At 41.4% G+C, this 26942-nt stretch overlaps 1 protein-coding gene across 4 annotated transcripts in view; it reads left to right on the plus strand.

Moving 5' to 3' along the window:
• AFG2A (AFG2 AAA ATPase homolog A) overlaps positions 1 to 26942 on the plus strand; it is a 312752-nt gene that overhangs the window by 87344 nt on the left and 198466 nt on the right. For all 4 annotated transcript variants that reach the window (XR_012158550.1, XM_073341065.1, XM_073341067.1 and 1 more), the window contains one exon: positions 14823 to 14949. Coding sequence is in view for 3 of the 4 variants with exons in the window: in XM_073341065.1 (XP_073197166.1) it covers positions 14823 to 14949 (127 nt within the window). In the remaining variant the exon portion in view is untranslated. The remainder of the gene's footprint in view (positions 1 to 14822; positions 14950 to 26942) is intronic.

Here is a 26942-nt window from a genome sequence, read left to right on the forward strand (position 1 = left end):
CAAACCACAAATTAATGTACAACAAGGGCACTGGCAGAGAGAAGGACTAGATGACATAATAGATGTTTTCCATCATTCCATGGTTCTGACTAACTCTAGGTTCCATTAGCTAGTTATGTTTTTCTCTAACTTCTGTAAAATGGTGTTATGACTGTTTGCAGAAAAGACTATGACATTAAGGTCAGGAACACATGGCTGGTCCAGATACAACAGTGAGCAAGGAATGTTTTCGTTCCAAGTAATCCTTTCCCCTTTCAAAGCTTAAAACTCTTAACAAAAGTGCGTAGCTGCAGAGAATTATGGGTACTTGTTATTCCTTGGTATCCGGACTATGTAAAACCTAATTCTTCTGACCATTAGAGGTTGCCTACAGGAAATGGCTTGGTAATCAGACTTGAAAGTGATGAATGAACATGGCTCTGTGTAAATGCAGCACAGACACTCTGTTTGCCTAATTTAAGAAATCTATGTTCTTTGGAAATGGGTTATTGTTTATATGTGTAAATTTTTAGGATTTTTGGGGAATAGACTTATTTTCCTTTTCTTGCTTTTCTGAAGCAAGGTAACTTTTTCCCCTTAGCTGCAAAATCTTGTAACCTAAGACATAAAGCATTGTTGGCTGGAGTAAAAGACACTGTTAAATTCCTTTTTTTAAAAAAGATCCATGCTGTGCAATATAAAATCCAAGGCTGAGATAGTTATTAGGCTGGCAGTCAGGTTTTTTGGGCAGAGGTGGGCTGATGAGGAGAGGGCGACCTTGGTACTTCTTAAATAGCAGCCCATCCAAAGAGTAATATAGCAATGATATTTGGGGGACATACTTTCCCCCCCTCCTCTCTGTGCATAGATTACATTAAAATGACTAAGCCATGGTGGGAAGATAAATCTATAAATTTATAAGCCACAGTTTTCAAACCTATAGATTTCAATGGGAGCTTGGGTTGCTCAGTATCTCTAAAACTATGCACTCTATTGAAATGCCAAAATATGGGTTTAGAATCCCAACTTTAGGCATGCAGGTTTGAAATTTTTTGTCCTGGAGGAAATGAATCTTCTGTTTACAATGAGTGGCATCTCTGGTTTTAATAACAAGGGCTGTGTAAATCTTCTGTCTTTAAGCCAAATTTGGCTTTAGCACAAAGACAAATTATTGGGCTTGCAGAAGTCCCTCGGTGAAGTCTATGGCCTGTATTATGCAAGAGGTCAGATTGATCAGAATGCTACCTTCTGGCCTTAAAATGCATGAGCTGGATGTGCGCAGGGTAAAGTGCCCTAAAATAGGTTAAAGGGTCCCAGCAGAGAAGTCTTCCTGTGTAGGATGAATGTCCAGTAGCACACAGTTGCTGGAGTTGGCACAGCCCCTCTCATCTGCCCCAATGTCCCATTATTGGTGTAAAAGGATGGGAGGAAGCCTGGTAGTGGAGGGGAGAGGAGATGTGGAAGAGCAGAGCTTAACTAAACTTGAACCTCTGCTGTTGCAAGGGATGTTCTGCCAGCTGCATAAGTTGCCGCAGGTCTTCTCTTGCTTTAATTTACCCTGGGGGTGGGTAGCCCTGAATGGGGAGAACCTCAACTGATTCACTACCACTACCATTTTCTAGCACATCTAAGCTGCATTTGGATGCTGTGGAAAATCCAGGCCTTTGAATCTCTGGCTGTTATTGTCTGAACTCTTAATATGCTGGAGTTAGCTTCAATTTAGGAAGAGTGGCTGGAGAAATAGGTTGGCTCCTCTGAACTGGATTTCTAGCAGAACGAAAGTTCCAGGCCTAATGAGGATTTGTAAAGGGCTAAAGTGTTTTTTTTTTTTTTAAATAACTTTTTCAGAAAATAGGGTAAGAGTTTACTTTGGAATAGCAATATTTACAAGCTGCACTGTCCACATGCTGTTTAAATTTAATGAATGTCTGACACCTGTATGTACTCAGTGAAGTTAACTGCTAAAGGCTCTTGTCTAGCATAAATACTCTATTATGAATGCCATGTCTTAAATATTCTTTAAGTAAATTTCTCTTCTAATTTTAGCAGACTACATATTTTTAATTTTGTAATTTGAGCTCCCCTTTCTCTTGAAGGTAGTAGGAGCTTTTATTGACGTGAGTGGATTGGACTCCTAGACCCTGACCCAATAATAATTTAGCCCATGAGTAGTTTAACTGACTTCAGTGGGACTACTCACATGTGTAAAGTTAAGCATGTGCTTTAGTGCTTTCAGGTTCAGGGCCTTAGTTCTTATAAATGTATTTCTTTTGGAAGAAAAAGGAGACCTAATCGTATTTAGAACCAATTAAATATTTTAGGCTTAGTTTATAATCCAGCTGGAAGTACATTGGCATTGTATTTAAATATTGATATAATGCATGGCTCTAAAAGTGAAATCCAGACTAGTTATTCACATTCTAGTCTGTAGTACTTCCAGATTAAACTTTAGTTGCTTCTATGGTAGACATGATTGATTACAGTTTTCAACTTGATTAACTTTCAGGAATGCACAGAAGGAGAAATGCTGAGGAAACGGAATGAAGGGAAATGGAAAATGTACTGTGCATCAGGTTTCTTCTTTTAAGACAGCTGCAGTGCAGACAGAATAACAGAATTCTAAGTGTTAGCATCTTCCTGTTGTGCCTAGGCATTTGCAGCACAGATGGGAGAACAAGGTTTTAGTCTCCCCTCAAAACACATGCCACTACTCTTATGCGTAGACAAGGACATATAAATGGTCTGGGTAATATCTTTTGGCCAACCACCTAAATAATTATGAATTCAGTGTGTATGTGTTTGGGGTTGATCCATTGGAGGGAGGTCTGTGGGTATCCTTCTGCAGGAAATTCTAATGGCTGTTTGGTGCAGTCTGGATCCTTTCAAAGGCAAAAACTTTGCTCTGCAGGAACCAGCTATTACCTTTGTGTATACAACTCCAAAGTAATTCTTAAAAAAGATAGTTTCTGTAAATGTGCATGTGTATATACAGTGATATGTACACATACATAATTGGTTTTATATTTTAATGTAACTTTTAGAATTAAACTTTTTTTCCGTACATGGTGTTCTTTCCCTTACCTTTCCTCAGTCTTTCTTCTATTCCCCGGCAATTTTCCTCTTCCCTGTTTCTCATCTCCCCTTCCTTCCTCATGCTGTCTCACTATTTTTCCCTTCTGATTTGTTCTCTGTCCTTCCCTTTTATTTTTCTGCCCTCAGCCCCTTAGAAAGAATGTTTTATCTCTTCTCATGTACTTTCTCCCTCTCCCCAAACATACCATCTTGCCCCATATCCACTCCTCTTTCACGTGCATATATGTTTGCTCAGCACCACCTCAATTCACTAGCTCTCTTCCCAGTCACACACCACTCCAATCCACTTTTTTCTCCTAACCACACTTGGTGAACTGCCCCCAACCAAGACACCCCCCTTTCCAATCCAGTCTGTTTTCTCCCTCCCTGGAAAATGCATTTGGTATTCCATCATCTCCCCGCACCACCAAATGCTTTCTGTGTATCTCCCTATGCCCTGCTCCCAGCAAAATCCATCCCGTGTATGTCTCTTATTTCTTCACTCATTGTCCTTATAATATCTTTTGTGGTTGAGTTGAGGGAGGAGTGCTGGGAGAAATCTGATTCCCAGATCTCTCTGGGGAACAGGAAGGCTATAGGGAGCACAGTCTTCTTCTCCAGGCTAGGGAGACAAGAGGCAAAGTTGTTCACAGTCTCTCAGAGAGAGCAAGCACAGGCAAGACAGCTTCTGTCCAGGAACAGAAGGAGTGAGTGACTGCCGGATGCTCTTTCCACTTTCCCTCTCCCCACATTGGGGTGGGGGTGCAGGAGAGAGTGAGTGGTTTCAGGGCTCTTACTCTTTCTCACTAGGAGGAGATTCGATGGAGGGAAGGTTAGCAGCTCACAATGAGAGGGAGCTCTGCCTGCTCTAATATGAGAGCAGACCGAGCCAGTGGAGAACAGCTCACAGGACCCATTCTATACCAGCTCATTGACCAGAGTGGGCCTGTACAGTTGGGAGAACTCTCAGAAATTGAAACACAACACTGTGAATTAGGGAGGGTGTAACTCTGACTTCCCTTTCCTTGGTAAGTTAAATTCAGTCCCTGAAGAGTAACATGCATTTTTGCAAGGCCTTTTTGTTTTTCATGGTTGTATCCTTCTACAACCCGCTTTCAAACAGACTCTAATGCATGGTTTCCTTTCCCTTTTCCTGGATTGCTTCGCTAATTCCGCCAAGTAACTGATGAGAGGTTGTCGTAAATGGAGAAGATACATATGTATACAGACGTTCATGAAGCCAAAAATTTAACCCAAGCGCTGTATTACATGACTTGCCCAGGTTCTTTCCTTTTGAGTCATCTGCAGTCGTGGGAGAGGGGGAGGACAAGGATGCATTACAGTGGGTACTGCCTGACTATAGTTGGGTAGATAACGTATGGCAGCAGTGTAAGTAGTGTCCAAACATAGGGTGTTGGTGGGGAAGTGGGAGAAGGGTTAGAGTTATGACCCTCTTTTGTAGCTTTGTCACCACCATTACAGCCAAAGCAATTGCCTGTTTTGAAGGAAGATTTCTTATTTTAATGCTTGTCATACCCTACTTTTTGATTGGCCACAATTTTAAATTGCTTAACTTGCAATTAATTTACAAACTATCAATTATAGGGTTTTCTATAGAGTCCATCACATTAATATATAAACAGTGGTCTGACTTCGCTGTTGGCCTAATTGACAAACTTGAGTTGAGTTGTGCCTGTGTATGCCAGATGTAAATTTGGATTAATATTTCTAAAAGATAATCAGTAATAATCAGTTTCAGTAATAGTTACACACAGTTTTGCTATCCATCTGCTTTGTGAGACACCTGATTTGCTGGGGGTGGGGTGGGGTGGGGTAAGGAATCATTTAACATCACTGTAGCACAGTTTCTCCATTTCTAAAGTGGTAGTAATGTTTACTTTGACGGGATAATGAATGGATGCATGGAAATTATGTTGAAATCCTTGAATTAAACGAGGAGTCCGGTGGCACTTAAAGACCTAACAGATTTACTTGGGCATAAGCTTTCGTGGGTAAAAAACCCCACTTCTGCAGATGTATGGAGTGAAAATTACAGATGCAGACATAAATATACTGACACATGAAGAAAAGGGAGTTACCTTACTTACAAGTGGAGAATCGGTGTTAACAGGGCTAATTCAGTCAGGGTGGATGTGGTCCACTCCCAATAACTGATAAGAAGGTGTCAATACCAAGAGAGGGAAAATTGCTTTTGTAGCGAGCCAGCCACTCCCAGTCCCTATTCAAGCCCAAATTAATGGTGTTAAATTTGCAAATGAATTGTAGCTCTGCAGTTTCTCTTTGAAGTCTGTTTTTGAAGTTTTTTTTTTTTTTTTTGTTCAAGGATGGCTACTTTTAAATCTGTTATTGAATGTCCAGGAAGATTGAAGTGTTCTTCTACTGGCTTTTGTATGTTACCATTACTGATGTCCGATTTGTGTCCATTTATTCTTTTACCTAGAGACTGTTCAGTTTGGCCAATGTAAATGGCAGAGGGGCATTGCTGGCACATGATGACATCTATCAAATTAGTAGAAGTGCAGGTGAATGAACACCTGATGGAGTGGCTGATGTGGTTGGGCCCTCTGAGGGTGTCGCTAGAGTAGATACGGGGACAGAGTAGGCAACAGGGTTTGTTACAGGGATTGGTTCCTGCGTTAGTGTTTTTGTTGTGTGGTGTGTAGTTGCTGGTGAGTATTTGGTTCAGGTTGGGGGGCTGTCTGTAAGCGAGGACTGGCCTACCTCCCAAGGTTTGTGAGAGTGAGGGATCGTTTTCCATGATAGGTTGTAGATCGTTGATGATGTGCTGGAGAAGGTTTAGCTGGGGGGCTGTACGTGATGACCAGTGGTGTTCTGTTGTTTTCCTTGTTGGGCCTGTCCTGTAGTAGGTGACTTCTGGATACCTGTCTCTCTCTGTCAATCTGTTTCCTCACTTCCCCAGGTGGGTATTGTAGTTTTAGAATGCTTGATAAAGATCTTGTGGGTGTTTGTCTGTGAGGGATTGGAGCAAATTCGGTTGTATTTTAGGGCTTGGCTATAGACAATAGATTGTGTGATGTGTCCTGGATGGAAGCTGGAGGCATGGAGGTAAGTATAGTGGTCGGTAGGTTTCCAGTGTATGGTGGTGTTTATGTGACCATCACTTATTTGCTCTGTAGTGTCCAGGAAGTGGATCTCTTGTGTGGACTGGTCCAGGCTGAGGTTGATGGTGGGGTGGAAATTGTTGAAATGCAGGTGGAATTCTTCAAGGGCCTCCTTCCCGTGGGTCCATATGATAAAGATGTCATCAATGTGTGCAAGTAGAGGAGGGGCGCAAGGGGACGAGAGCTGAGGAAGCGTTGTTCTAAGTCAGCCATAAAAACGTTGGCATACTGTGAGGCCATGCAGGTACCCAAAGCAATGCTGCTGACTTGAAGATATAAGTTGTCCCAAGATCTGAAATGGTTGTGGGTGAGGACAAAGTCACAAAGCTCAGCCACCAGATGTGCTGTGGCCTCATCAGGGATACTGTTCCTGACAGCTTGTAGTCCATCCTCTTGTGGAATATTGGTGTAAAGAGCTTCTACATCCATGGTGGACAGGATGGTGTTTTCAGGAAGATCACCAATGCATTGTCGTTTCCTCAGAAAGTCGGTGGTGTCTCGAAGATAGCTGGGAGTGCTAGTAGCATAGTGTCTGAGAAGAGAGTCCAAATAGCCAGACAATCCTGCCTTAAGAGTGCCAATGCCTGAGATGATGGGGCATCCAGGATTTCCAGGTTTATGGATCTTGGGTAGCAGATAGAATACCCCTGGTCAGGGCTCTAGGGGTGAGTCTGTTAGATTTGTTCCTGTGCTATAGCAGGGAGTTTCTTGAGCAGATGGTGTAATTTCTTTTGGTACTCCTCAGTGGGGTCAGAGGATAGTGGCCTGTAGAATGTGGTGTTGGAGAGTTGCCTGGCAGCCTCCTGTTCATGATCCAACCTGTTCATTATGACTACAGCACCTCCTTTGTCAGCCCCTTTGATTATAATGTCAGAGTTGTTTCTGAGGCTGTGGATGGCATTTCATTCTGTACGGCTGAGGTTATGGGGTAAAGTGATGCTGTTTGTTCACAATTTCAGCCTGTGCACGGCTGCGGAAGCACTCTATGTAGAAGTCCAGCCTGTCATTTCGACTGTCAGGAGGAGTCCACGCAGAATTCTTCTTCCAGTAGTGTTGGAAGGAGGGTTCCTGTAGATCAGTGCACTGTTCAGTGGTGTGTTGAAAATATTCCTTGAGTTGGAGATGGCAAAAGTAGGCTTCCAGATACAGACTAACCCGGCTACCCCTCTGATACTGGGCATCCTTGAATGAAAGGTGCTACAGGAAACAGAAGTGTCAGTTGTAACCATATTCTATTGCCTGCATGAATGTAATGACCTATATTTGCAAGGCCAGTAATTTTACTCAAGAGCTGGAGATGTTTCTTGAAGTCCTAGCAGTGTTTAAGAAAAGAGGCTCAACTGTAAATTAAGGTCCTTATCCACTTTAAAAGCTTTTTTTCTTGGCAAATACCTTAATTGTCATTGTGAGACATTACTATTCTCTGGGAAGGTATTGCCGCCATTATTTATTTATTTATTTATTATATTTATTTACTAGCCACTATGCTATTGGAGTAAAATTTTCTTTTAATACTGTGGAAAACATGGAACTTCCAAAGCCATATTTCATCAACATTTGTGAGGGAAGGAAATAAAACAGTGAGACAGTTAATTACGATCATGGCAGTTGGACTGAAAAGACTGACTTGGCAGGTGCTTCTTGCTGACAGTTTACCCCTACAAAGCCCTGACAGAAATGTCAGACTCAATAAAATCTTTCAGACAGTGTGAGCGGAGTGATTTTTGTGTGGGAGTGTGCTGGCAGGGGTCTTTGGTATTTCAGGAACCCTTTACCTCAGTACCTTATAGAGAAGTTCAGAATTCTGGTCTATTTGAGCAGATATTAATTTTTTGATACCAACTATTTTGTTATGTCAATGAGTTTTACGTTTGTGTCCATGTTAATTTTTTTCCTTCCAGTTCCAGTAAAAGAAGTAATTTGAGATTGCCATTTGCAGGAAGATTTTTAAAGCTCATACCTTTCAATATTTACTTTAACTTCTTTGGTAAAAAGACTAAACTTTTATGTAGGTCTTGTCTAATATCATGTGGTAGATACAATGGGCCAGATTGTCCCCTTCTCCGCCCCCCCAATGAAAAACTGTGGGAAACTTTTCCCATAGAAATCTCAGTGATGATTCCCATATGGAGATTACCCTACAGTATGCTATTGGGTGGAAGGGTTCACCTATGTATGGTAAAGCCTGTGGGGTCTATCCCCTAACCTGGTTATCTCCATGAGTTCAGGGTCATCTGTGCTGAGATGCTACCCTTGCCCATGGCAGCCCTCTCCAACTTCTCCCAGGCTTACCAGCAGTGTAGTCCCGGTGGATCTACCTGAGAGTGATGTAAGCGTTACATTCTCCTTGAAATCCATCATAATCAGTGTTCAAAACCTGGCATGGTCAGCTCACCAGTTGATACTTCACAGGTAGATAAGTTGAATTCCATGTTTTACTTTAGTGCCCTGCCTGCTCTGCATAAACATTAAGTTCCATGGCGCATCTTGTCAGAGTAGGTGGTTCTCCTGGAGTGCCCTTACACCGTTCTGCAATATCCTGGGTGTCCCCTGGGCTGCCATCCTTCTCTCTTTCTTAAAAGGCTGACTTTGTGGTGCTCTGTACTTATTTGCCCAAATCCTGTTCATTTTACCCCTATGATCTTTAGTAGTACTATTCATGTGAGTAAAGTGAGAAGGATTAGGCCCACGGTTTGTTAATTCAGATGATTTGAGATAAATGCCATATAAAAATGTAAATTAGTCTCTTAAACCTCATTTAATTTGTCAGAGAGGTGTCATCTGTGAGTCTGAGCACAGATCCAAGACCAGGAACTGCTGACTTCTAATCTCAGTTCTGTCACAGACACTTCTGTATCTTGGGCAAGTCACTTAGTCTCCCACCACCTGTAAAATGGGTACAAAAATATATATCTACCTCATGGTTTTATGATAAGGGTTAATTTGTTAATGTTTGTATGGAATTCTTAAGTGGTAGGTGGTGGTATTTATTTTGTTATTACTTTACTATTTTTTTTTCTTTTCAGATTTACTTTTGTCCCATGAGTGGGGTTATGCTTTCTCTTATCAGCCTACTGCAAATATAATTTACTGTGACCCTAAATCTGTTTTCTTTGAAGTCAGTTGCAGCACTGTCTTCTGTGGGAGCAGCACTGGCCCTTTGTATGCAGAATAGTAAGCAGTCATTGTTCAGTCATTTTTCTGGAAAGTTGAACAGCATAGTCACTGTTGCTGAAATCAGTTGAGCATGATGTAGTTCTCTTACTGATTTAAAAAAATGTAGTTGAGTTTGGCCTCCAAGTTATGTGGCGGCTTCAGGATACTGTATTTAAACCAGATAAGAGGAAACAGGAACTTCATAATTCTTACAGGTATCTTCTTTAGGTGCTTAAAGCATTGTTTTGAAGGAATAAGTAGGTTCTTGGGTTGATTTTAAGATGTTAATCCAAAAGACACTGGTGAAGCTTTCTTTTGATTTTCTTGGAATTTACCTTCATTGTGCAATCCTTGTCTTCCACCTTATCTACTACATTACGGTCCTGATTCTGCAACTTCACTTTGTTCAGGGTTCCTGCACCAAGCCTCACTGAAGTTGACAAAGTTCTGTGCAGGCAAACTGCTGAACCTGATCAATTTCAGGATCAGGGCTCAAGTAAATTTCTGAGTTAAAATGTTATATGCTGTATTCTGCAAAACTACTCATTTTAGATCAATCCTGCAAACACCTCTAGGACTAAGGGTCTGTCTGTGTTTTCATTATGAATGCTTGTTTACAAATTTCTGTAATGAGCTGGACCTTTAACTTCTCATTTTGGGGAGATATATCTTTTTAAATTTTAAAAAATCTGTTCAGCTTTTTAAGTTTAAGAAGTGGAAAAAATAAATAGCAGATGATTATCTCAAAAGTGGCTTCCTTTTTAAAAACTAGTTATTTAGCCTTGGAAGGCTCAGCTTGGAGCTAATTTTAATGGGCATTGGATCAGGCTCCAGGAGCCGGGAGGAGGAAGGGAAACTGAGGTTAACCCCTTGTTTGTCGTGGTACCAGTGCACCCTGTCACAGAATCCCATATGTTGAGCAGCACATATGCTGCTTTGGTTGTCAATCAGATAGCAATGGTTAATTTTAAGTCTTGCATGCAATATAAATACACCTGTATTCTAGGAATCTCTCACTTCAGAATGCACATGGGAAATGGAGCTTTCACTACTATTGAGGCCTAATCTGTCTGTTTTACACTAAATAGTGCCATAACTATATAAATAGTTTCACGTGGCATACTTTGGAATTCAGGGAATTTGTGTTATGAGTAAAGACATGCATACGCATGCTCTCTGAAATCAATGGGCTACCTGCACAGTTATTTACACTTCAGTGGGAGTAAGGGTGGTAGTTTCTGGCTGCAAGTGATTTAAAAAAACTAAGTGCTATGCTTTAAGAGATTATTGTAAATGTGTAGAAAGTGGTTTAAAGAGGATTTGACAAAAAATTTAATCCGTACACAGAAAGAATGACTTGCAAACTGATTGTAATGCTTAATACTTAGCTACTGCTTTATATTTTTCAGAGCACTGTACAAACATTAATCCTATTTCATATTTTTAAAAAGAACTGTGTAATTTTATTTTCACAACATTACAAAGGATTTAAAGTTCTCAGGCAGCAATGAAGTTGCCAGATTTCTCTTACCCCCTTTTTTATTTTGGAGTTGTGGGAATTTGTGGTGAGGGTGAGGCACGCGTACACTCTCTCAAACTCTTAATTTTGACTGCATTCATTCTCAGTCAGTTTGCTGACAGGAAATGAGTCTGTACCGGTACGTGCCTTTTGAGGACTATTTCTGTGTAGTTGTGATGATGAAATCAGTGTGTGGAAGTCAGGTAGGGTGGCGGGGGGGTGGGGGTGTCTTGGCTGGCCGTTGGTTGTGGAAATGTGTAAGTAGGATTGGAGGGCTAATCATAATTTGTTTTTCTGACTGCCGTATGTATCAAAAGTCCAGGCAGCCTTAATGAGCATTGCCTGCATTAATTTGAAACCCTTGCTGGGAAATCATGGGAAAATGGAAAAATGCATATTTGTATGTCACCCTTCAGATTAACAGTTTATGCAGCACTGGAGCTCCTCGGAGCACATGGTGGTGATGCAGTTCTGGAGCAGCTGGTGAAGAAATCTCTAGCGATAAATGTCTGCCTGTCTGCATTTTTATAGGATATCCTGTTAAGCCAAAAGAATCATAGAATCATAGAATATCAAGGTTGGAAGGGACCTCAGGAGGTCATCTAGTCCAACCCCCTGCTCAAAGCAGGACCAATCCCCAATTAAATCATCCCAGCCAGGGCTTTGTCAAGCCTGACCAGTTTATTTACTGTAGAATACAGGCTAAATATGTTGCGCAATATGACAATCTAGTTTGAGTAAATACATGCAAATTCCAGGCAGTTGTCTGTGTATCAGACATTTTATTTTCAGACATTTTATTAATTTTTTTTCAGCCACCTGTCTTTACTATAAAATATTTTTCCTCTGCCTGTAGCATATTCCCTATCTGATGCCAAATAATAGAAAAGGCCATATTTCTTCACTGGGATCTGCTATCTTGGGCTGTTGGTCTGGTACCAAATACCATTGACTTCAGTGGGGCTCTGCATGGATGTAGGAGTTCATACTGTTGGATTAATGTACAGTATTGGGGGAGGGGGGAGAGTATGTTCTTAAGCCTTATGTATACATAGCATGTAGGTTGGAATTTAACTTTGCTTTTCACTCTTTGAAAACATTTGGGGATTTTGCCATCAATGAGATTAATTTAGATGCTGTTCAGTTACTTTCCAAGTCCACCCTGTTCATGATTTTTATACTTGGGATAAACATTGTCTCCATACTGAAACTTGCAACATAGATGTTCGTATCAGGAGGGATCCAATGCCTCCCCCCGCCCTCAAATAAAAAATAAAAATAAACACGTATTCCTGCATTTCTTAAACCAAAAAAATTTGCCCCCTCTCCCGGTGACTTCTGGTTTCAGACCATTTTCACGTGCAATTTTCATTTAGACCCTGATCTTACAGAGGCTTTCATGCCTAATTGTTTGTCTATGAGTAGTCTCACGGTTGAGATGTTAAGCCTATGTATAAGTCTTTTCAGGATACAAGTTTTACAAAAGTTGACTCTAATTTATTTTAAAGATCTATTTCCTTTGAAAAGTATTTACTAACCTGCAAACAACTATAGTATTGTATCACATTCCGCTCCTTTTAAATAGATAGGGCTGTGACCTCTCGGTATGTTAGAAATGCACTCATTTCACTGGGGAATTGTTAACACTGCTGCAACACAACAAAAAAAGCTGACTAAGAAACGAAGTCCCTTCTCTAATATTTCTCAGCAATCCCCTTGGCTCACCCCATTATTGTGTTAGGCAACATTTATTTAACCAGGAAGCAGATGTCTTCCAGATTCTGAATATCAGCAATAAGTTAAAAATCTGTTCTTTCCCCCTTGAAAATTATAGAAACTCTAGTTATTTTAAATATATATATTTTTAATTGTTGCAATGTTAAGGCTTCTTTAGCGATATAAGTGGTGCTGGGGACAAAAGAAATATTTACCAAAGAAAGGAGGATAAATTGAGCATCACTAGGAAGGTATTATAAATAATGGAGAATAACATTTGTTAAAATATATTGGAAAGTGTCCCTTTAAATACAGGGAGACAAAGTGGCACAAAATTATGAAGAAATGTGAGTAGTCTGTAGGGAGCAATCCTGTTATGGCAAGGGGGCTGATCCTGGATGATTTACTGTGTCTTTTACATCTTTGGTGGGCAAATCCTATTTGATAACAGTCTGAGTTTTACCCTGCGTAAGGAGCAGGCCTTAATTCGATGATTTAAATTCTGTTATTTGAGGTCAGTAAAATTTTAGTCTTAACACTGTTTGGCTTTACTCCCCACCCTTTCCTCCCCCACCTGTTTTAAACTTCTCAACTCTACTTGCAGCAGTTGTTCAGCAGAGGGAGCTTTTGGAACAAGCTGTTGATTTGTCTTTGCCTTCAGGAGACCAGTATTTTGGCTTAGCCTCATAGAAAATCTCACCCATCTCAGAAATCAAGAGTTCAGAGTCTGGTCCCAAGCCTGTGAATTTGTAGGCACAGCTTTGCTTCCATTCAGACGTATTAGGGTTTTTTAAAAACACATTTTAATAATAACTCAACCTTTATTCTGATTTTGTTTCAGATACTGTTATTGATGCTGACTTTTCCATTTCTTTTCTTTCAGAAAAGAACTGGCACTTGTTTAGTTTACCTTTTCTGTACCTCATTGTATTATATTTTCATTATATGCAAAGATGATCTATTGGCTTTGATATTAAGCTTCTTTCGTGTGTGTGTGTCTCTCTCTCTCTCACACACACACACACACACACACACACACACACACAAGACGTATGTGTATATGGCCCTAATATTTCCTAGGTCTTGCATCTTAGTATTTTTTGATAAAACAATATGCCCCTAGTTCTTATAACGTTTTTGAAATAAAGTATATTTCCCGCTGAATTACTAATTTTACCTATTATTTATTTACCTATTATTATTATCAATTTATTTACCTATTATTATTTGATGATGTCTTCAGACCAAAGCATAACATTTCAGAAAGGTTTTGTAAGTGGGATTTAAGTAACCGTACAGTTTGTTCCTTTACTTTGAGTTATTCAACATCTCTCTTCTATGTACATACATTTACTTGGGCAGAAGGCAGTTGGCTGATTGTACAGTGAGTTAACCCAAGTGTATTGTTGTTAGTTTAAAAAAATTAGAAGCTGTAATGAAAATACCAAATTACTTTTTTTTTTAACATGTCTTTCACGTGTATTTAAGAGTTTTGCCATTGACTTTGTGTGACTTTAGTGTGACTAGAATCCGTTCCCAAACTTCTTCAAAGGCATAAAAAATATTTTGCCTTTGTTTTGGGGTTTAACGTTTTTGGGATTTCAAATCTTGATACTTGTATCTTTCTTTCCCCCAACTTAACTTTTTCTTTTTCTGTTCTTTTCTGTTCTGTTCTCCTGGAGAAACAGATGGATAAATTATAAAGGCAGGAAATGCGTTTATGAGTTAGCTGGCTAGCACTCAAATTGGTCTCATTTGATGGAGGTTGAAGAAGTGAAAATATAGTGGAACACTGCAAAATGAATAAGTACTTGTACTTTGTACTGGATGGGGTGGCATAAGCAATCACCTGGGTAGTGGTAGGAACTGAGGTATTGTCTCTTAGGAAGCCTTTTGAATCCAACTATTCCCCCCTTAGAAATATTTACACCAGACTATTTATATTGTGTGAAAACCTTGTCCAGTCTGCCATGTCAAGGTAGTAAATGACAAGCTCAGACGTTTTTATGAATACGGAGAAATCTTTTGAAGGGCTAATTCTGGAATATACCCTTAACTAGTTTACATGATTTATGTTATTTTTCCCCTCAGCTACTGAAGATGAAAGTGAAAAATCAGAAAGCTATTCTATAAAATTGAAAAGGTTTTTTTAATGGTTTTACAGAAGAGTAAACCCTTTCTCATTTGGTAATTATCTAGGAAGGGAACAACTAATCTGTTGCATTTTTGTTAATCAGGTCTTCAGGTGCTGGGAACGTAGCAGACCGTGTCTTGGCTCAGCTGTTAACGGAAATGGATGGGATAGAACAGTTAAAGGACGTGACAATTTTGGCAGCTACAAACCGACCGGATATGATAGACAAGGTAAGAATAGTTGCATTGTGGTATATTCTGGTCTCTTGTGAAAACTGGCTTCTGAAATAATTTGATTCTCTTTCAGTGGTTTCCCCTAATTCTCTAATCCATTTTCTGTTGAAGGGAAGATCTTTGAAAGACAAAGACAAAGGGAGAGGAAAGGGTTGTGTCTGCATTTCCTTTTTTTGTTACATGAGGCTTAGTGAAAATAAAAATGTTCTGCAACATCCTTAAGTATCAGTTTTCTGAAAAATTATTTTTCTTTTAAATCAAGCTCCCAGGATGTCTGTAAAATTTCTGTAGAAGCACTTGTGTCTATTTTGCTTTCAGAGTGTGTGTTTGTTTATGAAGGTGTTTGCTGGACTGCTGCATTAGTTATTTCCTTTGAAAATATTTAGTAATCCATGCTGCTAGTTCAGCTCATTTCCAGCCATAGCTGTTCCAGGTGTAAAACATTACAATTTCTTTTTAGATACCGAGTTGAATATATCTGGATAATAATTACAGCCCATTTTACATTTTGAGTAACCCAAATCTGTAGCTTACTGCAAAAAAAAAAAAAAAAAAAACCAAAACACTCCACAACTCCCCCAAATCACTTTAAAACAGTCCACAGCCATGTTCTCTTGTCCGAGTAAAAAAGGATGGAGTGGACCAAGTTTGAACTACTTTCCTCTAAGAAGCATTTCTAAGTGGTGCTCCTTACTCAAGGAAGTCTTTCCTTGCTTGACTTTGCCTCCAAAAAACACAACCCTCTATCACTTGTGTGCAAGAGACGGTCCACTGATGGCTGTTATCATTAAGGCTTTTTTATATGCTTTGTGTGTTAGCCACTAGGGTAGAGCAGGTCAGGAATTTTCCCCTCAAATAAATTTCAGTTGAAAATGTCATTTCTAATTGAAACTATCTGTGGGAATTTTTTTGATTCTTGCCAAAAAAAATTAATTTTCTATTGAGAAAATGTACACTAAATATTTAATTTGGCATCAGGTCAACCTGAGTTGAAACATTCTGATTTGTCATATTGAAGAGAAACATTTCCTTTTGGGTCAGTTGGATGTTATTTTCTGTTCACCTGAACTGCCACAGTGCTTCCTGGAAGCTGAAGTTTGGGTGCCTCATGCCCCCATTTCCCTCTATGCGCTGGACTCCCATTATGAACCATGGTCTCCCCTCTGGTTGGACTATCTATTTTGAAAAATAAATCTAGTCTTCAACTTTTTGTCCCGATTTGGGAAAATATCAAATTTTGAAACATTGGCATTTCCCTATGGATGGAAATCCCAATCTTTGACCAGATATGCTATAGAACAGGTTCTCATCCAGGGGGCCAGTGTTAGACTCACTGGGGCCCAGGGCAGAAATCTGAAGCCCTGTTGCATGGAGCTGAAGCCCAGGGCTCTAAGTCCCGCCACTGGGCGCTAAAGCCAAAGCCTGAGCAACTTAGCTTCGTGGGGGCCCCTATGGCATGGGGCCCCAGGCAATTGCACTGTTTGCCCTTAACGCCGGCCCGGGCTTTTATAAGCAGAAAATCAGTTGTTGTGGCACAGGTGGCCCGTGGAGTTTTTATAGCATGTTTTCGGAGGGGGGCTCAGAATGAAAAAGGTTGAGAACCCCTGCTCTAGAGCAACATAATCACATTTGAGCAAGACATTCCATTCAGAAGAGGGCAGTACAACACAAACACGCTAACTACTAAATGACAGTAAGCAAAACTCATCCTCGAAATTCGCCTTCTCCAGCAACCGGCTATCAAACCCAACAGGCAGCTACCAATCTGTAATATTAATAGCTGCTCAGGACTTCTGTTACTAGCAATACTGCATTCTGCAGCTACAACTTCTGCTGCAAAAGCAGACCTCTGTCATGTAGACTGGAGGATTTTAAATTTCATCTGCTGGTTTTGTTCTAATCTCACAGTATGCAGTGCTGGTCCATGCATGGATCTGTTTGTACATCCACTTCTTTTGGAATAGTTTATTTTAGTTATCAGCTGCTGCAGAGCAGCAGAGGGAGGAGGAGATATACTGCTGAAGACAGGAACCAATGAAAGGAGATTTAGATCTATTTAGAAATTAGCCAAAAGGTTGAAATTTTACTGAACTTAAACAAAATTTCACCTATGGGTAATAAAGACGGAAGGTGACGAAGCCCTTTTATCATCCCTGGCTTCCCTCAGTTTTGCCATTTCTGGCAAAGTGCAAAATAAATGGTTCCGCTGAACAAAATACTATGTAAATACCCGCAGTAGAAACCCTGGAGCAAGGTTGTAGATATTCTGGTGGTTGAGAGGAAGAATTCTGTTCCCTTATATCTTCATGAAAGTCACATTTCCCATTTAGCTGAGATTGGAATTGGGTGACGAGGATTTCCCTCTTAGTGAGGGAAAGGGTTTTCAGATGAATATAATTTAAATGCAAGGGTTGCTGTTAACTATTAGCTTCTCTTCTTTTATCCTGTGTAATTTGGGCTGCTATGTCAGGAAGTTCTTGCTTTGACTTCAAAACACTAGTTTATGTGTCTCACTACAACTTGCCCAGTGAAAATGCCTAGGAAGCTCTTGATTTTGCCAACAGACAACGAAGAGGGAACACATGCCCATTAAGTTATAGTTCGTTCTGAATAGAAAAGGTCTTGGACTGCCTTACAAAATTTAAAATCTATGAGAAATGGATAAGACTAATTTTCTTACATTATTTTTTAAATACAAATTATGCTTCTCCAACTTCCTTTTATTGCTGATTTTTACAGAGCTGTATCGTTGTTTTATTTATTATTGAATTGGACAAAAGGAAAGACAAGGGAGAAGGAAAATAAAATCATTTTCAAAAGATTTAAAATATTTTCTTCTAAGGAAAAGAAACTCTCTTTTAAAGGGCTATTTTATAGATGGGTATAGATTAGAATCTTGCCATTCCACACTGACTGTGGGAGGAGAGAGACCAAGTGCAACTTAATGAAGTTTGAGAACCAGTGAGTCAGTGTGGTGGTGTTTGTACATTGGAGCTGGAAAGTGTAATTTCCAGCTCAAATGAACATGCCCGTGCTAGCTCTGATCAAGCTGGCACTCTCAAAATAGCAGTGTAGCTGCAGCTGCACAGGCAGTGGGATGCGCTAGCTACCTCGAGTACAATCCGATCTGAAATCCTAGGCACGCTGGAGGCACAACTGTTAGCCATGCAGCCACAGTTACACTGCTATTTTTAGTGCACTAGATTGATCAGAGCACAGGTATCCCTACCCAAATTGGAAATTACTCCTCCAGCTCTAGTGTACATGTACCCACAGTGACACCATGCTTCCTACAAGCCAAGTAGGTTGCACCATTATGCTACTCTATCCCAGGAGTCACGGACGCTTACAGTGGTTGCTCTTTCTCTTCTTTGGAAGGGAAAAGGGAGAGGGGTGAACACTATAAGAACATCACTATTCTGGGCTTCAGTAAACTAACAACTGGAAAATGTTGCAATGTGGATTTGTGGTTTACATTATGATTAGTCAGTTTCCATATATGCCTTTAAAAACTTTTTAAAAATATGAATTAATGTAATGTTTTAAAATATTCATTAGTGTAATCACATATTTCCAATCAATATATGCCCTTCTCAAGCATTCATATGATGACTGTATGTTCACTTTAATGTGTGTTTCTTATATACTGTAAAAAATCACAAGTACAATGCACATCTGTGTTCTTTGCTTTGGTGTTGCAGGGATTGAGGAATACAGTAAATGTTACTGGAGGTTCTATTCTTAGCTTTGTAAACAGAGAAAAGTTTGGAAGGTGTTTGTGATATGTCTAGATGTATTAATTTACCAAAAGAGTAAACATAAATCCAGCATATTCCTGTTTATGTAGTTTCTTCTTTATCTATTAATATACAGTTTATGGTACTTTCCTATAATTTGAGACAAACTTTTGAGACTATAGAGAGCAAGTAAGTGGAAGATTATTTTTCCTCAGTCTGATGCAGGCTTTGCTGTCATTGTAAATATGGATATCAGGACTCTCTTATTTACACATATTTTTAGCCATCCATTTAACTGTAAACTTGGTTGGTACTTGTGACATACATTTATTAATTATAATAATTTCTTGGACTATCACCATGGTACCTAAGCACTATTGCCAATAACACAACCCCCACATTTAAGACTGTGTGAGACATTTTAACCAACTTCATTTCTCACATGATGCTAAGGTTGTTCTAGGTGGTTGCTACTTTCCTCAGAGAAAATGTCTTATTTTACGTACTTCTCTTGTTCCCGTATTTTTTCCCGTCTAATAAAAATTGCTCTTCCTACATTCACACGTGTGATGGGAACAAGATGTTCAGAGCATTTATTGAAGGTGCTGATGAAACAAAACACTGTTATGAGTAAATAATAATAAAATCCTTCCTGTTGTGCAACAGATAAGCTTAGTTTTCACCACCTGTGGTGTCTGGGGGAACAGCTGTGGGAATAGAACTGATGAGACAGACTTACAAGTATGGGAAATGATTTTAATTCATGCTGACTTCTAGGCTTGGGGAATAATTTTTGGGACCTAAAACATTTTAGGATCTTGTATACTCTTATTCAACCTAAAATTAAATGTTTTAAACAGACTTGTAATTGAGTGTGCACATTCTTTCCAAAGTGCTCTCTACCAAATTTCCTTGGAAGGTAACCTATGTGTTTTTCCTCCTTGGTATTCGCTAATCTAAACCAACTTGCTTCTTTCAGAGTAGCAGCTGTGTTAGTCTGTATTCGCAAAAAGAAAAGGAGTACTTGTGGCACCTTAGAGACTAACCAATTTATTTGAGCATAAGCTTTCATGAGCTAAAGCTCACTTCATCCGATGCGATGCTTCTGTGTCACAGAGTCTCAGCATACCCAAGGTTTTAGTAAAAAGAAAAGGAGTACTTGTGGCACCTTAGAGAGATCTTAACTCTTAGGTGAGAAGGGTGGATTGCTATCATTGTTACATGCCCCATGCAAATATCTTCTTCCTCTTGAGCAGTATTTCAATTTCCATTAGCAAGGGGACACTGAAGCAAGACACTGTTTGATCCCAAGGGAGTTCAGTGAGTGTTTCAGCACAGGAAGTGAGATGTATGTAGCTGAGAAATCAAATAGTTTTACCTCCTGCTGGGTCAAATTTGAATGTCAGACACATTAGATGTGATGTAAAACACAAGGTGTTGAATGAAGTGATAGTCTGTGGTCTGGGATGGCACCCTGGGGCTTTTAACAGCCTTACTCCCCCTTATCACGGAGTGCAGAAAAGTTGCATCCTCAAGTGTGTCATTTGCATAAGAATGACAGGATGTGATGGGACAAATGAAGATGAATGAGATGATGTGATGTCAGCATAGCCTATTGTTTTTAGATTGATGATGGTCTGGATTTCATCAGTGTTGAGAAGCTGGGAATGGGCGACGGGGGGGGGGGGGGGGGATGAATCACATGGTGATTACCTGTTCTGTTCATTCCTTCTGGGGCACCTGGCATTGGCCACTGTCGGAAGACAAGATACTGGGCTAGGTGGACCTGTGGTCTGACCCAGTATGGCCATTCTTCTGTTCTTATGCTTCAGAGCAGTATAAAACCAAAATTGTAGTGATGCACAAATAATGCAATGAATGCCAAAGAACTAGGAGTTTATACATGCTTTTTAAAAAACTGTGAATAGCCTGGAAGAATATGGGTTCAAATCTAAGATGTCTTGCATGCTGCTCATGAGTATGCTCTAAATATGCCAGTACAGAGGAACATTTTTCTCCTTTTTGTATTTTTACTTAGCCCTAAAAACTTTTTACCAAAAACACTGGGACCAAATTATTCTTTGGAGAAGCTTTACCACCCAGGGTTGAATTTAGCTCATTTATTTAAAAAACATGTGGACGCAACCCACTGTTCTGATCATGTGAACAAAATAAAACTGCAGCATGTGTTGTCCTCAAACTGCCAACAGTGAGGAAATGGAATGAAACTCTTTCCCCACAATCCTGTTTGATCTTGCGTGGTTTTGGAGGGTCCCTTTTGGTCAGAGGGTTCATACAGTGGTTTACAAAGTTAGTCTGACCCTCAAAATGTTGATCACTCAGTAGCTATGGGACAGCTCTAATTCAAAGTGGCTTATTTTGATGAAAATAAAAAATATATTTTATGGCGGTTTGGCAGAATCAGCAAAGAAATTCTAATTTCTGGCCTGCAGCAAAAGAAAATAATCTTTCCTCTTTAGAAACTTCAAAGTTCTGCCTTTCTTGAGGCTTATGGAAGAAATTCAAATATTTAGGTTTGCAGTTTTACGAGTTAAAGGAAATAAAGAATCTTGCATATTTATTAGTTATTGTCTGGAAATGTATCTGTTATTAAAGCAGGTGATACTGTAAGCATGTTTACCAGTCAGGTTTGCTGGCATAAATTACAGTTCCTATCACAGTATGCTCATTTATTTGTGTATTTGCCTATTTGATTACTTTAGGGCCTGCCTTGTACTCTTCATCTTGATCACACACACGTCTTGTTTATGTAATGGCTTCAACATGATAGGATTACAGTTGCCCTGGTTACAAAGAAAAGCTGAGCTGGGCTTTGTACTTTGTGTATTCTACACCTGGCATCCCCTGATTTGATGGGGATGGGATCATAAAGGAGAACTTTAGCTTTCATTTACAATAAAAGTAAATCTTCCAGTCCTGTTCTTTACAGAGAGAGCCTTGAAAACGTAATATAAACCGACTGCTAAGGTTGAAACGAGGAAGAAGTTATACTTGACTTCTGTAGGATTTTGGGGGAATCTAAAGGTTCTGCCTAATGATGCCGTTACACACAGGGTTGGATTAAAGGTAGACACTATAGTCTAGTGCTCAGGGCCGCAATGCTTACAGTGATGTGACTCCATCAGAATGTAAACTTAATTTTTGTTTTCTAAAGATAAGTTTCTAGTCTTCATGATCATGATGAAAACCTTGAGAACATGAACCAAGCGTAACTGATGCAGTGAGGCCTACTGTGAGCCTGAAAAATAACTCTGAGAACTGCTGCCTTCATTTTATATAACTAAGGCCCTACCAAATTCACAGTCCATTTGGTCAATTTCACGGTGATAGGATTTTAAAAATTGTAAATTTCATGACTTCAGCCATTTAAATCTGAAATTTCCCAGTATTTTAACTGTAGGGGTCCTGACACAAAAAGGAGTTGGGGGGGGGGTCGCAAGGTTACTCTGGGGGGGGATGTGCAGTACTGCTACGCTTACTTCTGCACTGCTGTTGGCGGCGGTGCTGCTTTCAGAGCTGGGCAGCCAGAGAGTGGCGGTTGCTGGTCAGGAGCCCAGCTCTGAAGGCAGAGCTGCCACCAGCAGCAGTGCAGAAGTGTCAGGGTTCCCTCCCAACTCTGAACACTAGGGTACAGATGTGGGGACCCGCATGAAAGACCCCCTAAGCTTAATTCTACCAGCTTAGGTTACGAACTTCCCCAGGCAAAAATTCTTCCTCGTCCTTGGACGGTATTGCTGCCACTACCAAGGGAGTTAGACAAAGATTCAGGAAAAGGACCACTTGGAGTTCCTGTTTCCCTAAAATATCCCCCCAAGCCCCTTCACCCCCTTTCTTGGGGAGGCTTGAGAATAATATACCAACCAAATAGATAAACAAGGTGAGCACAGACCAGACCCTTGGGTTTTTAGGACACTAAAAACCAATCAGATTCTTAAAAACAGAACTTTATTATGAAGAAAAAAGTAAAAGAAGCACCTCTGTAAAATCAGGATGGAAGGTAATTTTACAGGGTAATAAGATTTAAAATGCGGAGGATTCCCCTCTAGGCAAAACTTAAAAGTTACAAAAAAACAGGAATAAACCTCCCTCTTAGCATAGGGAAAATTCACAAGCTAAAACAAAAGATAATCTAACACATTTCCTTGCTTTACTTACAATTTTTGTAATCTAGATGCTTATTTCAGGTAGGGTTTTAGGAGATGGTTTTTCCTGCCCTGGTCCCTCTCTGTCCCAGAGAGAACAGCAAAAGACCACACAAATAAAAACCTCCCCCCACAGATTTGAAAGGATCTTTTTCCCTTATTGGTCCTTTTGGTCAGGTGCCAACCAGGTTATTTGAGCTTCTTAACCCATTACAGGTAAAGGAGGGATTTTATGCTACCCTGAACTGTATGTTTATGACCAGAAATAAGGAGGGCAGGGTGTGGTGTTGCCACCCTTACTTGTGTGCTGCTGCCTCCAGAGCTGGGCTGTCAGTCAGTGGCCGCCAGTGTCCAGCCCCCACCTCTGAAGTCAGCAGCACACAAGTAAGGGTGGCCTGGTATCCTATATTCACCCTTCTGTGCGGCTGCTGGTGGGGCGCTGTCTTCAGAGCTGGGCACCTGGCCAACAGCCGCCGCTTTCCGGCCCCCCAGCTTGGAAGGCAGCGCAGAAGTACGGATGACAATAATATGACCCCCCCCCCTAAAATAACCTTGTGACCCCACCCCTGCAAATCCCTTTTGGATCAGGACCCCCAATTTGAGAAACTCTGGCCTCCCCCATGAAATCTGAATAGTATAGGGTAAAAGCACAGAAAAGACCAAATTTCACGGGGGGAGACCAGATTTCACAGTCTGATTTCATGCGTTTTTCATGGCCGTGAATTTGGTAGGGCCCTATATATAACAGTAATAAGACCTACTGTTTGGGAGTCCCTCAATACCATTCATGCAGAGAATTCTGTGTGAAGAGAAGGAGGTAGATGCAGCCTGATCAGACCCCCATTAAAGCAGATAAACTCTGGCTACTGAGATAAGAATTGCAGGCATGGTTCCCTCCTGCTGTTACTCCCGCCCTCTCTTGGATAAGAGGGAATTCCTGTTGCTGCCCTTGTTACTCCTGTATGGCTGTTGGTGTGTGGGGAGGGTCCCTACTGCTGCTCCTGGAAGTCAGCAGTCTGACCTAGTGATCAGAGACACAGCCTGACCTCAGGGTCAGGAAGTAGGAATCAATCCAAGGGTCAGAGTCAGGGGTCTGAGCTGGAGCCAAAGGTGAGAGCCAGAGTCAGAAGCTGGGCCAGGGGAGCAGGGCTGAGGTGGGCTAGAACAGGACAGGAGCAGACTGCAGCAGGATGGGAACAATGCTGGGAACAAGGGAGGCACAGGAGTGATCGCAGCTGTGGGTATAAGCAACGAACAGTCAACAACCTGATGCTAAGCCTAAATGTAAACCTGTTGGCTCCTTTCAGCTGTTTGGACCAGGTGGCCAATCAGGCAATTCTGCTGCAGCCCTGTTAGGCTCATTAACGTGCCTGAGGGCTGAACTGGTAAGGCCCAGGCTCAACTAAGGGAGCTCAAGCCAATGGTTGTTTTGAAACTGAGAAGAGTACGGAAGCTGCTGTTACGAGGCAGGCCATTCGTGCGGTTTGAAGCAGGACGGTCCTACTTTTGTGCAGTTTGTGTCCGGTCCAGTACAGGTATAAAACTGGACGTGGTCTTGTCTGGTGTGCATGAGAATGCCATGCTGAAGAGTGTGCTATTCTGCTCCCGCTGGTATGACCTCACTCACTGTGCTTGTGATGTCACGCTGGGGGGGGTGGGACTGTGTGCTCTTCAAAACGGCATCCTTTGTGGACCATGGCCTTGCATGCACAGTGCGTGTGAAGTCATGCCAGCAGGGGTTGGGTGTCATGCTCTTCTAAATGGCATTTTCCATGTGGCGTGACGTTGCATGCACACCGGGAGCGTTGGTGTCATGCAGGTAGGGGTAGGCTCATGCCATTCCCAGAAGTACCAGAATGTCTGGTATTCTGGGTGCACATCAGTGTCGCCCTTGCCTCTCTGAGAGGGAAAGGGACCTCCTGCCACTGTCACAGGGACCATATTTTGTGGTGTGCTTAGGGCCCTGGATTGCCTAAATGTGGCCATTCCTGCACACAGTTTTTTAAAATTGTAAAATGAGTCCGTGACGTGTGGCATGTATCTCAACCAATCATCTTGTTAACTTTCCTGAGATTATATAGGCCAACTGGTGTGACAGGAATTGGTTACTTTTAGAGGGAGGCAGTGTTGTAAGGCTTAATGGTTCCAGAGTGTTTTCGGATATTTGAATGAAAAGTGTTAGTTAAGTGAAATATTTTTATACACTTAGCCCTGGTCTACACTAGGACTTTAGGTCGAATTTAGCAGCATTAAATCGATGTAAACCTGCACCCGTCCACAGGATGAAGCCCTTTATTTCGACTTAAAGGGCTCTTAAAATCGATTTCCTTACTCCACCCCGACAAGTGGATTAGCGCATAAATCGGCCTTGCCGGCTCGAATTTGGGGTACTGTGGACACAATTCGATGGTATTGGCCTCCGGGAGCTATCCCAGAGTGCTCCATTGTGACCGCTCTGGACAGCACTCTCAACTCAGATGCACTGGCCAGGTAGACAGGAAAAGTACCGCGAACTTTTGAATCTCATTTCCTGTTTGGCCAGCGTGGCAAGCTGCAGGTGACCATGCAGAGCTCATCAGCAGAGGTGACCATGATGGAGTCCCAGAATCGCAAAAGAGCTCCAGCATGGACTGAACGGGAGGTACGGGATCTGATCGCTGTTTGGGGAGAGGAATCCGTGCTATCAGAACTCTGTTCCAGTTTTCGAAATGCCAAAACCTTTGTGAAAATCTCCCAGGGCATGAAGGACAGAGGCCATAACAGGGACCCGAAGCAGTGCCGCGTGAAACTGAAGGAGCTGAGGCAAGCCTACCAGAAAACCAGAGAGGCGAACGGCCGCTCCGGGTCAGAGCCCCAAACATGCCGCTTCTATGATGAGCTGCATGCCATTTTAGGGGGTTCAGCCACCACTACCCCAGCCGTGTTGTTTGACTCCTTCAATGGAGATGGAGGCAATATGGAAGCAGGTTTTGGGGATGAAGATGATGATGATGAGGTTGTAGATAGCTGACAGCAAGCAAGCGGAGAAACCAGTTTTCCTGACAGCCAGGAACTGTTTCTCACCCTGGACCTGGAGCCAGTACCCTCCAAACCCACCCAAGGCTGCCTCCTGGACCCAGCAGGCGGAGAAGGGACCTCTGGTGAGTGTACCTTTTAAAATACTATACATGGTTTAAAAGCAAGCATGTGAAAGGATTACTTTGCCCTAGCATTCGTGGTTCTCCTAGATGTACTCCTAAAGCCTTTGCAAAAGGTTTCTGGGGAGGGCAGCCTTATTGCATCCTTCATGGTAGGACACTTTACCACTCCAGGCCAGTAACACGTACTCGGGAATCATTGTAGAACAAAGCATTGCAGTGTATGTTTGCTGGCATTCAAACAACATCCGTTCTTTATCTCTCTGTGTTATCCTCAGGAGAGTGAGATATAATTCATGGTTACCTGGTTGAAATAGAGTGCTTTTTTTCAGGGGACACTCAGAGGAGCCCATTCCTGCTGGGCTGTTTGCCTGTGGCTAAACAGAAATGTTCCCCACTGTTAGCCACGGGGAGGGAGGAGGGTTGAGGGGGTAGCCACGCGGTCGGGGGAGGCAAAATGCGACCTTGTAACGAAAGCACATGTTATGTATGTAATGTTAACAGCAAGGTTTACCCTGAAAGAGTGTAGCCACTATTTTATAAAATGTGTCTTTTTAAATACCGCTGTCCCTTTTTTTTTCTCCACCAGCTGCATGTGTTTCAATGATCACAGGATCTTCTCCTTCCCAGAGGCTAGTGAAGCTTAGAAAGAAAAAAAAACGCACTCGCGATGAAATGTTCTCCGAGCTCATGCTGTCCTCCCACACTGACAGAGCACAGATGAATGCGTAGAGGCAAATAATGTCAGAGTGCAGAAAAGCACAAAATGACCGGGAGGAGAGGTGGCGGGCTGAAGAGAGTAAGTGGCGGGCTGAAGAGAGGGCTGAAGCTCAAATGTGGCGGCACCATGATGAGAGGAGGCAGGATTCAATTCTGAGGCTGCTGGAGGACCAAACCAGTATGCTCCAGTGTATGGTTGAGCTGCAGCAAAGGCAGCTGGAGCACAGACGGCC

This window comes from Lepidochelys kempii, chromosome 4, assembly GCF_965140265.1.
Source record: "Lepidochelys kempii isolate rLepKem1 chromosome 4, rLepKem1.hap2, whole genome shotgun sequence".
NCBI lineage: Eukaryota > Metazoa > Chordata > Testudines > Cheloniidae > Lepidochelys > Lepidochelys kempii.